Below are 15105 nucleotides of genomic sequence, written 5' to 3'. Positions count from 1 at the left end.
AAAAAAAAAAAAAAATTATTTATTTATTTATTTTTGGCTGCATCAGGTCTTAGTTGCGGCATGTGGGATCATTTCGTTTTGGCACATGAGCTCTTCGTTGTGGTGCACAGGCTCTTCGTTGCGTTGCACGGGGTCTTCGTTCCAGCACGCAGGTCTCTCTCTAGTTGTGGTGCATGGGCTTCTCTCTAGTTGTGGCATGTGGGCTCCAGAGGGCGTAGGCTCAGTAGTTGTGGCACGTGGGCTCCAGACTGCTTGGGCTCTGTCGTCGTGGCACGCGGGGCTCTCTAGTTGTGGCACACAGGCTTAGTTGCCCCTCAGCATGTGGGATCTTAATTCCCTGACCAGGGATCGAACCCATGTCCCCTGCATTGGAAGGCAGATTCTTAACCACTGGACCACCAGGCAGTCCCCTGAGGTGCATAACTTTTTAATATTAGGTTTTATGCTTGAGATGACTATGTAATTTCTAATCAATACTTTCAGTGTTGATCTTCTAATATTCCTGTATAGTCACTCTTGGTGAGAAACTGTATCTCCTAATAGGTATTAACAGTTTTTAGACTTTTTTACAACCATTCAAAACTGCAGAAGTTGAAATTAAATTTTAAATTTAACAGTACTCCCTCTTTTCATGACAAATATAATGTTAAAAATTCTTAGGAAAAACAAATTTAGAATAAAATGTTTCAGTTATTTCAAAATAATGATGAAACTCTATAATACAGTATATGCGTATATTTTTCAAGTGATTGCCTTGTATCTAGCTGGTATACTACTACAAGGATCCATCAGTTGCCAGCAGACAGAAATATCTGTTGTATGTGAAGGCCAGATTTGGGGCCATCATCCTTCCAGGGTCTCCCCTCCCCCTTTCCTTCAAGCTGTTAACACCTTTTGGCTGTGAACTGTCTTCTTGGACATCTCAAACAGAAACTCCTCCAGCAGCTTCATAGCGCAGTGGTATGCTCTGCAGCTAGCTAATAAATCCATGTCCAGGGGCTTGAGCAGCTCTTTGGCTATGCTGAGTGTCTGGGTGTGGGATGTGGCTGATAAATCACAGACTCCAGGGAAAGGAGTTGGATCTGAGGAGTCTCAAACAAGTTTGCTCACAACCAGAGGTCACCATCCTGGGAGCACCAGCCATCCCTGACTGTGTCTGGTAGCCTTGAGGTCTGAAGAGGTCCACTTTCACTTGACCCATTGAATTCCATTGTCTGCACAGCACCATGTGTCATGGCCATACCGGGTGGGAGGCTCTGGTCTAGTGACTGGCCTGTTTAGAAAGGAGAAAAGAAAGAATTTATATGTACTTTAGGAAGAAGAAGCAAAAATAGATCCATCCTGATAGGCTTAGACCTTATTTCCAAAATTATACCTATCTCCTGATCGATGATAGCATTCCCAGTCAAAAGTGTGTCAGTTTAGGATTCTGCATTGGAAATTAGATGAATGGCTTTGGCTAATGTGTGAATGGCTTAAAAGGAAGTTGGGAACTTGGATTATTTTTCTAGTTGTGCCATTAGGTAACTGATTACCTTCACTATGTTTTGCTTTCCAACCTCTCTTTCCTCATGCATTTCTCTCTTTACTCTGCATTATTGCCTCTCATGTGTATACTTCTAAATATAGAATTTGAAGTTATTTGAAATACAATTCAAATGCCATTTTCCCCACTTGATTCTTTTCTGATTCCCCCTACCAAATAATATCTTTCCCTCCTTTGGGAGGAAACGTTTTATGTTGTAATTTTCTTATGGCATGTATTGTATTCTTTCTTGGACTATGGTTTTTGTCTGTATTTATCTCATTTCCTCTTCCTTGTTTAGAAGGTCTCTGTATATCTTGCATCTTTTAGAGTTGTGAAGAAGTTGTAGTTTATCTCATTTGAGAGTCCAGCGAAATGATTTTTTAAGCAATAAAATTTTTTACCTATTATAATTAGCAAGCACATATAAACTATTTTGTTTAATCCTCTGTCAGGAAGAAAGTTGAGAAGTTTGGACTAAACATGGAAAAGCTGACTTCACTTTCACAGATGGCACACCTGTAATACATGAAAAAACAGGTTTCAAGAGTGCATCCAATTCTGAAAAAGTGTTCCTGCCTTCCATTGCATCATTCTGCAGAGAATCTGTGTTGCAAAATTTGCAGCCAGGTTCATGGAATGATATAATGGAGGACTTGATTGTAACTCAATTTTCTTCTTGATTGTACCACTAACCACCACCAGTTTATTGGTTATTTGGAAGATATTAAACCTGAATATGGAGACTTAGTTCATTTTACTACAGCCAAGTGACTGGATTGTGGAAATTTATTGCGAGTAACTGATCTGCTTCTCCAGATCAAGGCCTTAAAAAAATTTTTTTTTAAACTAAGGGGTTTGGAGAATAAAGGGTTTATCAGATCCTCATAGGTTCACAAGACTTTGTTACTGATGTGACAAGGTATCAGAACACAGTGAACTAGAAACTGTAGTGGGAAAATATGCTCAATTATTTAGAGAGGTGCAGGACTTCCCATTAACGTGTGACAAGAGGATTGAGCAGATGGCACTTGAAGGCTACGCTTATTTCCATTGTGGAACTAACTGCCCTGATATCAGCAGAAACACTTATGTTTAATATTGGTAGAAATTAAGATACAGTTTCAGAAAGAAATACAGATTTTGATGTATTTGAATAATAATGTCCATGGTTGTAAGTGCAAACGGAGGATGTGACTGAGCACCCAGGGAATGCCCTCTCGTGTGGTGCCTCAGGGGGACCTGAGGGAGCTGAGAGCACATTGCTTACCAAGGGTTAGGGCATTGCTGCTGGAGTCAGGTGTGTGGACTGGTACCACCTGAGAACTCCTGTCCATCTATCCGGAGATGAGTTCAGAAACTGAGAGTAAATGTTTAGAAACCTTACAGTAATTTGACAGAGTATTGAATTTAATAATAAAAAAGTTGGGCTTGTATTATGTATATTTTTATTTCACTTTCTAATAATTCATTCTTATTGTATTTTACAAAAGTTATCTGTCAAATCGATTAGGGAGAAAACAAAACAGGTACTTCATCACAGGTGGCTTGGAAAGCATTGATTAGAGTCTCTTAGAAGTGTGAGGCATCTGCAAATGAATATATGAATCTGAGGATTCTCTAGAAATTTCTGGCAATGTGACTGACCAAATTCTAGGTGACATTTAGGTCTATGTATATTTATGAAATACACATTTTGTTTTATAGCTAAAAATTAAAAACAAAATGGCTGTTTTAGAAAAACTAACAGGGACTGTACTCCATTACAGTTACTAATTTAAAATACTCAACTTTCCCATCTGTGGATTTTTGATCATGAGCCCAGTAGTGTAAAATTTGGCCACCCTTATTGTAGTACAATGTCTTTACCTAGGAAATTTACCCAGGAAATCCTAAACATAGTTATTGAATTATTTATTAGTTTGCTAAATGAAAATTAAAGTAACTCTGAAAGGTGAAATTTGAAAGATGATTAGACTTTTAGCCTCCACCAAATGTTATCTGCCTTGTTCTGCTGTATTTGACCTTTGCCAATCAGAATTTTTTTGAGCATGTATTACTAAAGTACCACTATGAGGGGAGTATGTTTGTGAGATCCTGAGTTTTATATTGTTGTTTTAATCAGCTGAGATTTTTAGTAAACTAAATCCTTAGTTGTTGTTCTAACCAGTTCAGATCTTTACTAAGTTCTTTGATATAAATCCTATAAGTGATTGTTCATAACTCTATTCTGATAACTGCAATTACTTAAAGAAACTACCCTGGAAATCTGTTTTCCAAAGTAGGTGTTAATATACTATAATATCTTCCTTATAATTTCACACTATACTTCAACAAATTTTTAAAAGTTGGCCTGTATAAGAAGAAAATAATCAGCCATATGGAAATAATAGCATTGTGTCATATTGTCAACTTTCATGTTAGATTTGTGAAACTAAAATATAATTATGAATAACAAAATAAACACACGTACTATACAACAGGGTATGTGATGATGTGCTTTTGACACAATGGAAAAAATTACTAATAAAATAAGGTGTTTTATTTGGAAGAGAGACTTTGTTACTGGCAGTGGCTTTCCAATTTTGCCAACTTTAAAAGTGACTATGTTGGTGGATGAGATAGTTATGGGAAAAAACTGTATACAATCCTTATTCTTAGAACATGTGCATTGTGAAAGTTTCTTCATGCAAAAGTTACACAGGACCCAGATTACTAAAACTGTCTCATTTTAAGGGGGAGGCAGTGGAATATTTTCTTCACTTAGTTTATCACTTCTTTTAGGCAATTCATGAAATTCTTCATTCTGAGTTTCATCTTAACCCCAAACACTGGTTCTGTCTTTATTGACTCTGCCTTTATTTTTATGAAATAAATATTTTTAATAAGTTCATGGGAAATTTGCTGTGTGTAGTATTTTGTACTTGTTGACGTTTCTTTAAGCATCGTGCTGTATTTCTCATGTGTTCTGTTTTCCAGCTAAGTACAGTGGCAAGGCCTTTTAAGAGGATGCTCCATTCTATTTTCTTATTTCTTCCTTCCAGAGATTGTAACACTGTGTTCCATTTATAGTGAGGGTTCACTCTTGACTGACTGGAAACGATTTGAAGATCTACCTTATAATCTGTTGGTATCAGAATTAGAGAATAATATTGGCATGTTTTAAGACATTTTAGTGTAAGCATAATATTGTTTCTGTTTTTTTGCAGGAAGATTCTTTGGCAACAGATGATTTCCTTGTGGACTACTTTAATGAATTCCTAAGCCTTCCAGTGAGTATATTATTATGTTCTGTGGAATATATTATCAAAGCAAAATATTATAAACACTGGATTATCTTGTGAGACAAATTTATCAGGGATAATATTTTTTTAAATACTAATTAAAGCATTTAGATAAAGTTTTGCCTTTTTATGGAGTTAATCATTTGGGTTTGAATCATATTTGGGAATTGAAGAAGCTGGGTCAGTTATACTACAATAAAAGTAAATAAATAAAGAAAAGAAAAAAAAACCTGGAATTTTTCGAACAATCAAAAGCATTTTGTACAAAATCGGATACAGTTGTATTTGGGTATCATTTTACACTTTGAACTGAGGTGATAAGGAGAGAATATAAAAAAATTTAAGAAACTGAATTTCTTGCCTCTGGGCAATTATTGTCATTCTCTTGGACAGATATTAAAGTGGAATTTGTGTTTAAGGAAACTAGCGTTTTATATCGATAGTAAATAAGACTCGAGACGTTGGTGTAACATAGGTAGATGCCAAATGAGAGATTTTTCGTCTTAGACAGCAGTGACTGGTAGAGTAAGTACTAAGGGATTTAGAAAAAGTGAAATGGGGATGCATTAAAAACACTTATACTGCTGTATAGAAATAAAGTTCATCAGGAATGTCAGATGAAAGAAAGTTAGATAAGAAAAGGTTTTTATTATTGTTATGGAAACTTTTTTCATTCAAATTCTTACTAGGCAAAATTTGAAATATAAAAAGTCACAAATAATTTTAAAGGGACTGGACCCTAAAATGAGTAATCTCTTAAAGCCCAACCACTGAAAATGATTTTTGAAGGGAATGTATTAGATGTATTTTTTTTTTTTTTTCCTCTCACTGCTGTGGCCTCTCCCATTGCGGAGCACAGGCTCCGGACGCGCAGGCCCAGCGGCCATGGCCCATGGGCCCAGCCGCTCCGAGGCATGCGGGATCCTCCCGGACCGTGGCATGAACCCGCGTGCCCTGCATCGTCAGGCGGACGCTCAATCGCTGCGCCACCAGGGAAGCCCTAGATGTATTTTTTTGTCTAGATTAGCTTTTGTGTATATGTATGTATCTATGCATGCATGTTTGTTGTGTTTCCTTTTTTCCAAAAAGAATTTGCGATTTCTCCTCCACCTGGCATGCTAGGTGTTTGGGACCATTATGGGGGTCAGGTTGAGACACCAAGCCACGCTCTCCCCTTCCAGCATCAGGCTTGAGCCACATTACAGGACACCCCTGGAGATTCTTTTGTGGTCTGACTCTTCAACTTTCATCGTCTAATTGTATATTATAAAAAGCCCAGCAGAGTCACAAAGTTGTCGGAATTTTGCTCTTCTGGATTATGTAGTCTTCCCTCTAGGCTCTGCATTCTCCATTCTTCCTCCAAAACAAGTACATTTTTGTGAAGTTTTAAAAAGAAAAATCTTTATATTGGGTCTAATTTCAGTTTCTCAAGATTTTCATTTCATTGTCTCAAGATTTATGATTATCTTGACTTTTACTTGCTTTAGAAAATAAATGCCCCTGCCTAACTTTCTTTCTAAAAATACTTTTAAATTATAGAAGAAATATAACAATAGTATAGAAAATTAACTTCAAACGTAAGAAAAACTCAGCTGAAGTCCTGCCATCCAGTTAGAATAGACGTGACCTTTTTTGGTACATTTGCTTCAAGGCTTTAGTTGAAGTGACCGAATGTGGTTTCTGTTGAACTCTGTCTCTGCAATAATGTTTTTCATCCCTCCCCAGCAGTTTCGCCCCTTCATATGTCCCATGCAGCCCACCTGGGCCACTTCTCTCTCTTTTCTGTCTCTCCAAATTCTTCTGCTTTTACATTCTCTGTCTCTCTCTCTTTCTGTCTCTCTCTGTCTCTGTTTCTCTTCCTCTCCTTCCTTTGCATTTACATTTGGTACCACACAATCTACTTATTAACTACCCATGCTTCATGCCATAAGATGGGAGGAGGGGAAATGTCACAGGTTTTCAAAAAGAATTTGGGGGCAGGGAGGAGAAGGAATAATGGATTCTTAAACCAAGTTCCTAGCAAGATTCTAGAGCAGATTAGTAATGTTTGGTTTATGAGCACTTAGCTAAGAATTATAAGCCAGCGTGGGTTTACTGAGAATTAGTGAGCCAAACTAATCTGTCTCTTTCTTTTGGATAGTTATGAACTGGCACTTTAGGGAACAATAAATTTAATGTATTAGGATTTCAGTAAATAATAATAATGATAATAAATTGAACCATGTTACTTCCTGCTCAGAACTTTGTCTAGCGGCTTCTCATTACACTAAGAATAAAATCTAAAATCCTCTATGACCTGACTCTTGCCATCTCTTGGTCTTTATTTCCTATGCCTCTTCCCCTTGTTAATTCTTTTCCAGCCTAACTGGAAAACTTGGCCTTCTTTATGTTTCTCAAACATGAATATGCCAAAGGTACTCAGGCCCTTTCAGGCTGGAAGGCTCTTCCCTGAGATATCTGTATCACTTTCTCTCTGATTTATATCACTTCTGTTCAGGAAGCCTTCCCTCCCAACCTTGTCTAAAACAATACACCAAGCACATGCTCCACTTATGCTGCTGTATTTGTCTGCAAAGCCCTATCATGATCTGTGAAATTCGTTGTGAAATGTTTGAAAGAGTTCACTAATCACAACTAGAAGGGGTTGACTCTTAACAGATGACAGATTGAAATCCAAATTCCTTAATATGGACTCTTTGCAACATGGCCTCAGTAGAGCCTTTCTAGCTTTGTCTCTAGCTTCGTACTTCTTATGTCACCCTGTGCGCTCTTTCCTGCTTCCCCCAATCACCCTCCCTCACCTTAACCACACGTGCTCTTCCTGTGCTCATCTCCCAGTGTAGTGGCTAGGAAAGCGGGGCAGGCAGAACTGTTTGCACTCAGCCCCTCCACTCATTACTCACATGATCTTAGACACGTTCCTTAATTACCTAATTCTTCGATTCCTTTCTCTACCAAAACAATACAACTATCTTACAAGATTGTTATGAAACGAGGTAATGTACATTAAGTGCCTGGCACAGAATTAGTGCGTCTCTTTCCTTTCCCTCACTGACTAGCCCATCTTGTCATCCATTCCTGAAACATGAGGCGTGGTCACTCTTTAATTGGATTGATGGATCATTCTAGAGAATAGTCTGTCCCATGCAAATCTGTCATTGGCTTTGACGTTTAAAAATTATTTTTTATCGGAGACTTGGATGAAACATTGCAAGTGAACCAGTGTTTTTCCAGCTTAAGGTCACTCAGCTAGTAAGTGACAGGGTCCACTCAGGTCCACATGGCTCAAAAACTTGTCTTTCTGTACTGTAGTGACTATAGAAATGGCAGCAGAGGGATAAACTAATAGTTTGGATAACAGAATCTGGTTTCATTTTTGTCATGGTAGTCTGAAATGGGCTAAAACAATCAAAGCTAATGTGTTTTTAGGGTGCATTAATAGAAATGTAGTTAAAATCAAGAGAAATATTAGTCTGGAGCATAGCAGACACTCAGTAAATGGTTTTTTGAATCAGATTGAATTGTCAGACCTCATTTGGAATATTGTGTTGCATTCTTGGTGTGGTATGTTAAGAGTTGCTCTGCCAAACCAGACTCAATAAGATTCAGTTAATGGATGCTCTGGAAACCATGTCAGATGAGTGAGGGTTGAAAGATGAGTGGGTGTTGAACATGGCTTGGGAATGGGTAAAAGTGTTGTAATGAAGAGCTCTTTCCAAGTATTTGAAGCTCTGATTGAGGAAGAAGGGTTAACATATTCTGTGAAGCTAGAGGGCAGAACCAGGGCCAGCATTTATGAGGAAATTGATTTTCACTCACTAGAAGAAAAATGTTTAAAGATTGTTTTCTAACAATAGAATGGGCTGGCTTGTGCAGGACCAAACTCCCTGTGATTGAAGATATTCAGGTATAGGTAATCATTTGGGGCAGTATTTTCTAGGGGATATATGTACTGGGTGGGAGATTAGACTTTGTCAGCCAAAGAAAATTTGATTAATTTCTTCTCCTCTAAGTGTGTATTTCTTAATCTCAGCAGTTACACCGTAAATTTCCTGGGGCCAGGATAGGTCCCTTTCGTCTGTATCTCCCTAAACTTCTTGAGGACGATTTTCTTTTTACTTTTATGTCTTCCATGTAAGATCCTTGAAATAAATAAATAAACCTTCTAATCTGCCTCTGCTTCTCTACCACCTGCACCTTCCAAAAAAAAAGGCCCAACACCTAAGCCTGAGAGTGTAGACACATCTTATAACATTCTCTCTCTAAGAGAGCTCTTAAGTCGTCTAGATTTCTGAGATTTCCTTCACATCTGTAGTGCAATGCCCAAGGTCCCATAACTGGATTGTGGCGCAAATGGGCCTAGGAATCAGGCTTTCTGTCTCCTACACCATTTCTTTCTATTACACCATAACACCCTTGGGACACATTGTAAGATCCAGAAATTGATGGCTGGGAGCCTGCCTCCGTGTTATTTTTTGATGAGGGGAATCCAGGACAGTTGCTGCTATTATAAATGATTATGGCACTTTCCAAATCCTAGCTTTCATAGCTTCGTTCCGTTTGTTCTGGTGCCAGGTTCACTTTCAGATATTGTTTTCATTTGGTGTCTGGGAGGTTTTTTTTTTTTTTTGCTGTCAACTCTTTATGGACAAGTGTTTGCTTATTAAATTTTCTTCTATGCTATAGTGTGAAAATACTTTTTTTTCCTTTTGGTTTTGCTTTGTGTGTTTTATGCTCAGTGACTGTTGTGGGATTGAGTAGATGAGCCCACATACAGATTTAGGTTGGTCCTCTGTGGGTGGTTTAGAATGTTTGTGACATTTATGGTTTGCAGAAGCTGAAGGGGTGGCCTATTCTCTACCCTCTTTGCAAGGATAGGTATGTCATGTGTTTGCCAGACCATGCTTAGCTATGTGCCTTTGGAATTTTACCATAACTTCTCTTTTTGGAATGATTCTCCACACTTTTTTAAAATCTGTAAACTATTATAATTTCTTGCAGCTTTATGAAGGAGTTATATGTTAGATTGTTGGGTAAGGGGAGAGCGAGAGAGAGAGAGAGAGAGTATGGATTTGGGGAATGGGTGGGATGAAGTGGGGATGAAGGACTTGGGTCTTCCCCTGCCAAGATTTAAATACTCAGAGACTGATTTTTAAAGGTGTTGTTGGAGCCCTAGGTAGTACTGCTTAGTTCAGCATTTGTTCCTATGGGTGTTTTGATAAGCCTTGTAGCTCAAACATAAAGCACTCAAATTACCTAATGTAACTCATTTTTGAACTAAGGATATTTCCTATGCATTTTATGTGGCACATTATTCCTTCCATCCCACTGGTGAATATGTCCAGTAAATAGTTTATGGTTAAGCATCTAAAATGACAATAAAACTTAGATTAAAAGAAGTTGTTATTGGTAACTGACTTGTTATATTCAAGTTGTCAGATGTTTCTCATTCACTGACTAAGATGCATGTTTAAAATATAGCTTTGGAGCTCAATTAGTAGAGACAGAGTTGGAGCAGAGATGAACATGTATTAAATTAACCTAGTCATTAGTTTTTAATTTAAATACTGTTCAGCTAAATAATTTGGCACCCGGTAAGTTTCAGTGGTGCTGGGCTGGCAGTTAAAGCACATCACTAATTATTCACAGGTTTTTTTTTTCCTCCTCTTTTCAAAGAAATGTGGAACCAGCAATTTATTGTGGTAAAAATATTTTCATGCACTTGCTTTTTCTGTGAAAATATTTTTCGCACATGGATGACTGGTACTACAAAGTTAGCTTTCACCACCTTCAGGTCAATTCGTTTTAGAACATTTGGAAAATGATACCCTTGAAATAAGAAAATTAAGTACGGGAAAGAGCAGTCTGTAACAGCTTGCAGAGGATTGGGTTTGAGGCTCAAACTGAAGATTTTTCCTATCATATGATTAAAAGCTGAGTGTTCTCTAAATCAGCCTCCTCAGCTTTCTGAGGGAAAGTCTTCCTCCATCGTTCATTTCTATCTCCCCCACTTTACGTGTCTTTTATTGTCACATACTAAACTAATTTGAGCAATTTTGTAGATAAGCTTAGAAACTGTAGAAACAAGAGGACGTGACGTGTGAGAGAGATTCTTCTTACGCAGACAACAGGACTTCGGAGAATAAAGCCCAGGGTTCTTTCTCCTATAGACCATAGATGGTATAGACCATAGATGGCCAGCCCTTCCATGTATGTGAACACGCATGAAAGTCAGCATGAAGTAGGAAACAGAATGTGGGCTTTGAAGTTTGCTCAACCTGGATTCTGTCTCCCCCCAGTTAAAAACTCTGCAGTGGCTCCCCATCATTCTAAAGCAATGATTCTCAAACTTGAGCATGCATCAGAATCACCTGAGGGCTTGTTAAACACAGACTACTGGGACCCACCCTCAGAGTTTCTGATTATGGGGTGAGACCCAAGAATCTGCATTTCTAACAGGTTCCTAGGTGATGCTGATGCTGCTGGTCCAGGGACACCCTCTGAGAATCACTGATTTGAGAGAGTAAGTTGAGAGTTTTGGCATAAATAGAAAGTCCTTGGTGAACTTGTCCTCTGCCTTTCTCTCCAGGCTTCCATCATGTTATTCTCCCCTCGAATATTAAGCTTCAGCAACGTCAAACTGCTTGCAGGTCCTCAAAAGCAGCCTGTGGTCTGGTGCTCCTTGTCTATTGTTCTTTTCTCTCTTATTTTTTTAAGCCCTGCCTTTCCTGGCTCTTAGCTTCATTCTCCCATCTTCAAAGGCACCAATGTTGCATCTCTCTGTGCCTTTATTCAGTAGTCAGGACTTCCTCTGACCACAGCCGGGAAATGTTCTCTCTGATTTTTTAAAAAATTAATTGATTAATTAATTTATTTATTTTGGGCTGTGTTGGGTCTTCATTTCTGTGCGAGGGCTTTCTCTAGTTGTGGCAAGTGGGGGCCACTCTTCATTGCAGTGCGTGGGCCTCTCACTATTCGCGGCCTCTCTTGTTGCGGAGCACAGGCTCCTGACGCGCAGGCTCAGTAGTTGTGGCTCACGGTCTTAGTTGCTCCGCGGCTTGTGGGATCCTCCCAGACCAGGGCTCGAACCTGTGTCCCCTGCATTAGCAGGCAGATTCTCAACCACTGCGCCACCAGGGAAACCCCTCCTTGTCTATTGTTGGTGCATGTATCTCGATACACTTGCTATTTCTTTTGCTGAATTCCCTTCTCTCCCTCATCTGGCTGTTGAGACTGCCTGTTTATTCTTCCAGACTCAGGTTTCTCTATACAACTTCCTTAATTTCCTAAAGATAGTTAACAAATCCTTCTGTGCCGTCACTCTAGTTTGTATATACTTCTATTGTAGTTATTGTGGGTTAAAGTGGACTTGCCTTATACACGTGTTATTACTCAAAATGAATTATTCGTGCTCTGCAGAGTGAGTGAGGGTGATTTAAAGAGTGAGAGTGACTGTTTACCAGTCCACAAACACACATAGACCAGTCTGTGAACATCCTAGAGAGTGTTTGAGATGGAAGATGAGAATCTGCCACTCCCTCAGTGGCTCTTATCCCTCTTGCCTCTTAGTGTAGTCATCTTCTTATGCTGAGGGTGATTCTCGTGGTAAACATACATAGTTTTGTATAACATGAGCTTTAAACACAAGGCCACCACTTTATCTGGTCCCTAAATAAAGAAGTAGTGACACATTTCAATGTCAGAGGAAAAATTTCAAATTCTTGAAAGATAGAACAACACGATACTAAGTGTTTTCAAGGATTTAAAGGGATAGTTTTGACTAAATATGATTTCACCTTATGTGCTGACTGTAGGACACTTTTCCTTGTCTCACATCTCAGTTCACATCTTGGGATGTGAGCCCTGTTGATTTTCAAAATCAGGGGCTCATCTCTCATGTGCAGGTCTTTAAAGTTGGGATGCCTGATGTGGGGTTTGAACCCTTTGCTCCTCATGGAGAAGCTCTGGGTTTCAAGTTGTCTTGCAGGGTCACTGTACCAGGGGTGGGGTTTATGGCAAGGTTGTGTCCCAGCTTCCCTTACCTGTTTGATGTGGTTTGCATCTTGTTTGCCCAGTGTGTAGTCATCACTCAGCCAGCCTTTTGGCTTCTTTATGAGGAAATTGTTCCATATGTAGCTGTGGACTCAGTGTGTCCACTGGAGGAGACATATTCAGGATCTTCCTAAGATGCCATCTTACTGTAGTCTTTATTAAAAAATATATGTGTGTGTATATATATATATATATATACACACACACACACACACACACATATACACACACAGACACATAATAGGTATTTATACATATACACATATATTTCTAACTCCAATTTTATAACATCCTGCCATTTATTAAATTTTAACTATAGTATATCTAGCAATCTGTTAGTAAAACTTGGAAGAATTGATGCTCTCCCTAGTACACTTACTGATCCAAGCGGAAAGGCTTAATGTCTTCTCCTACCTGGCTAAATATATATAAATTAATCCACATGAGTATGCAGTTCTCTGAAGGAATCCTAAAATAAATTAATATTCTGGAAAAGGGACGTGATTCTGGATTTGGAGGGCAAAATGAGAAAGGACACAGCCAATCCACCATATACTTGCTATGGAGATAGAGGCCCCAAACATGTTAGTGATTTACCCAGAGTCACAGAGCTACTTATTGGCAAGCTGGTATTCAAACTCAAGACTCCTGACTGTTGTATATTAACTGACTGACTTTAAATAAAAGTTGGCAGCATTTAGTAATTACTGAGAAAAGCTCAGAAATATTGTCTTTCACTCTCCCTCCTTTTTTGGGTCACAGTGAATGGAACGGTGTTGAAATAGTCTTAAATGAAGAACACATTGTACTTAATTTTCTCCTTTTGGGCAAGGGAGACTTAGCTTTCATGGCTCCTGGGAATGAAAGAGACAACAGGAGTGTTATTTCTTCTTACTTTACTCATTCTTCCCTAGTAATCCACCCCCTTCTAGGAGAATAACATTGCTTCATAGAGACCAGGTGTGTATTTCTTTCCAGTTCCAAAGAAGCACAGAGATAAGAGGTTTATGCAAAAGGAATTTCTGCAATAATATATCCTGACACTTATCTCATGGCATAAGTACATTTGGAAAAGAAGGATTCAGTGGGTTCCCTTACCTGTAGTCAAGAGATTTCTAAGCTTCTAAAAGGAGAGGTAATGATTAAGAATACAAAACTTTGTGTAAGTATATGTGTGTACATGTAAGTATCAAGTCTTCTTGGAGACAGTGAGTTTCTGGTTTTTAAAATTGTAAGATGTATTTCCACAAATTTATTTTGCAGACCTTTTCAGAGGCAATTAGATTTAATGTGGACTATGGAGTTTTTGAAGTAGTTAACAATGCTCCACAACTTCTGGAAAAGCAACTGAAAAAAATTCTCTTCAACCAGCAACCTCGAAATCCCATCTATGATGTTGTAAGGAAAGGAAGGAGTGATATTAAACCTGTTCAAGTGAATGCCCCTTATGAAGATGAGACCATTAATGTCAACTACAATATCATGGTAAGAAAGTATATTTGAGTTTATATCTTGCTAGGTAGATAAAGCATTAAGGGAGATTAACATCAGGTTCCTTGGGCTTCCCTTTCTGAAGTGTAACTGTATCTATTAAATTGTATTGTACTTGCACAAAGTATTTGTTAGTTACTGTATCATCTTGTTCATATCAAATGGCCAGTTTAGTCTAGCAGTTTGTTGATATTTGATTATCAATATGAGAAGGTTCATGTAATTTACTTTGAATATTTAGAAAATAAGTTTAATTTGGGGCAGTATAAATATATGTATGCTTTACAGTTTAGATGCATTCTAGAAAGTGTGGGTATACAGACGTACCTTGGAGATATTGCACGTTTGGCTCCAGACCACCACAACAAAGTGAATATCATGATAAAGCAAGTCATACAATTATTTTGGTTTCCCAGTGCATATAAAAATTATGTTTACACTATACTGTAGTCTATTAAGTGTACCATGGCATTGTGTCTTATAAAACGACGTACATACCTTAATTTAAAAAATACTTTACTGCTAAAAAGCACTAACCATCATCTGAGCCTTCAGCAAGTCACAGTAGTAACATCAAAGATAACTGATCACAGATCACCATAACAAATGTAATAATAATGAAAATGTTTGAAATATTGCAAGAATTACCAAAATGTGACACAGAAACATGAAGTGAATACTGTGGGTTAGAAAAATGGTGCTGGTAGACTTGCTGGACACAGGGCTGCCACAAACCTTCAATTTGTAAACAAG

General features: G+C 38.3%; 1 protein-coding gene across 1 annotated transcript in view; it reads left to right on the top strand.

Moving 5' to 3' along the window:
- The window catches only part of RGS22 (regulator of G protein signaling 22), a 218399-nt gene that overhangs the window by 9834 nt on the left and 193460 nt on the right, over positions 1 to 15105 (top strand). Inside the window, exons 2-3 of the mRNA XM_007457172.1 lie at positions 4735 to 4797; positions 14125 to 14346. Coding sequence (XP_007457234.1) covers positions 4735 to 4797; positions 14125 to 14346 — 285 coding nt within the window. The remainder of the gene's footprint in view (positions 1 to 4734; positions 4798 to 14124; positions 14347 to 15105) is intronic.

Source organism: Lipotes vexillifer, unplaced genomic scaffold (genome assembly GCF_000442215.2).
Source record: "Lipotes vexillifer unplaced genomic scaffold, Lipotes_vexillifer_v1.1 scaffold376, whole genome shotgun sequence".
In the NCBI taxonomy this organism is placed as follows: Eukaryota; Metazoa; Chordata; class Mammalia; order Artiodactyla; family Lipotidae; genus Lipotes; species Lipotes vexillifer.
Note: the sequence above shows the minus strand (reverse complement) of the source record. Positions and strands in the feature narration are given on the sequence as shown.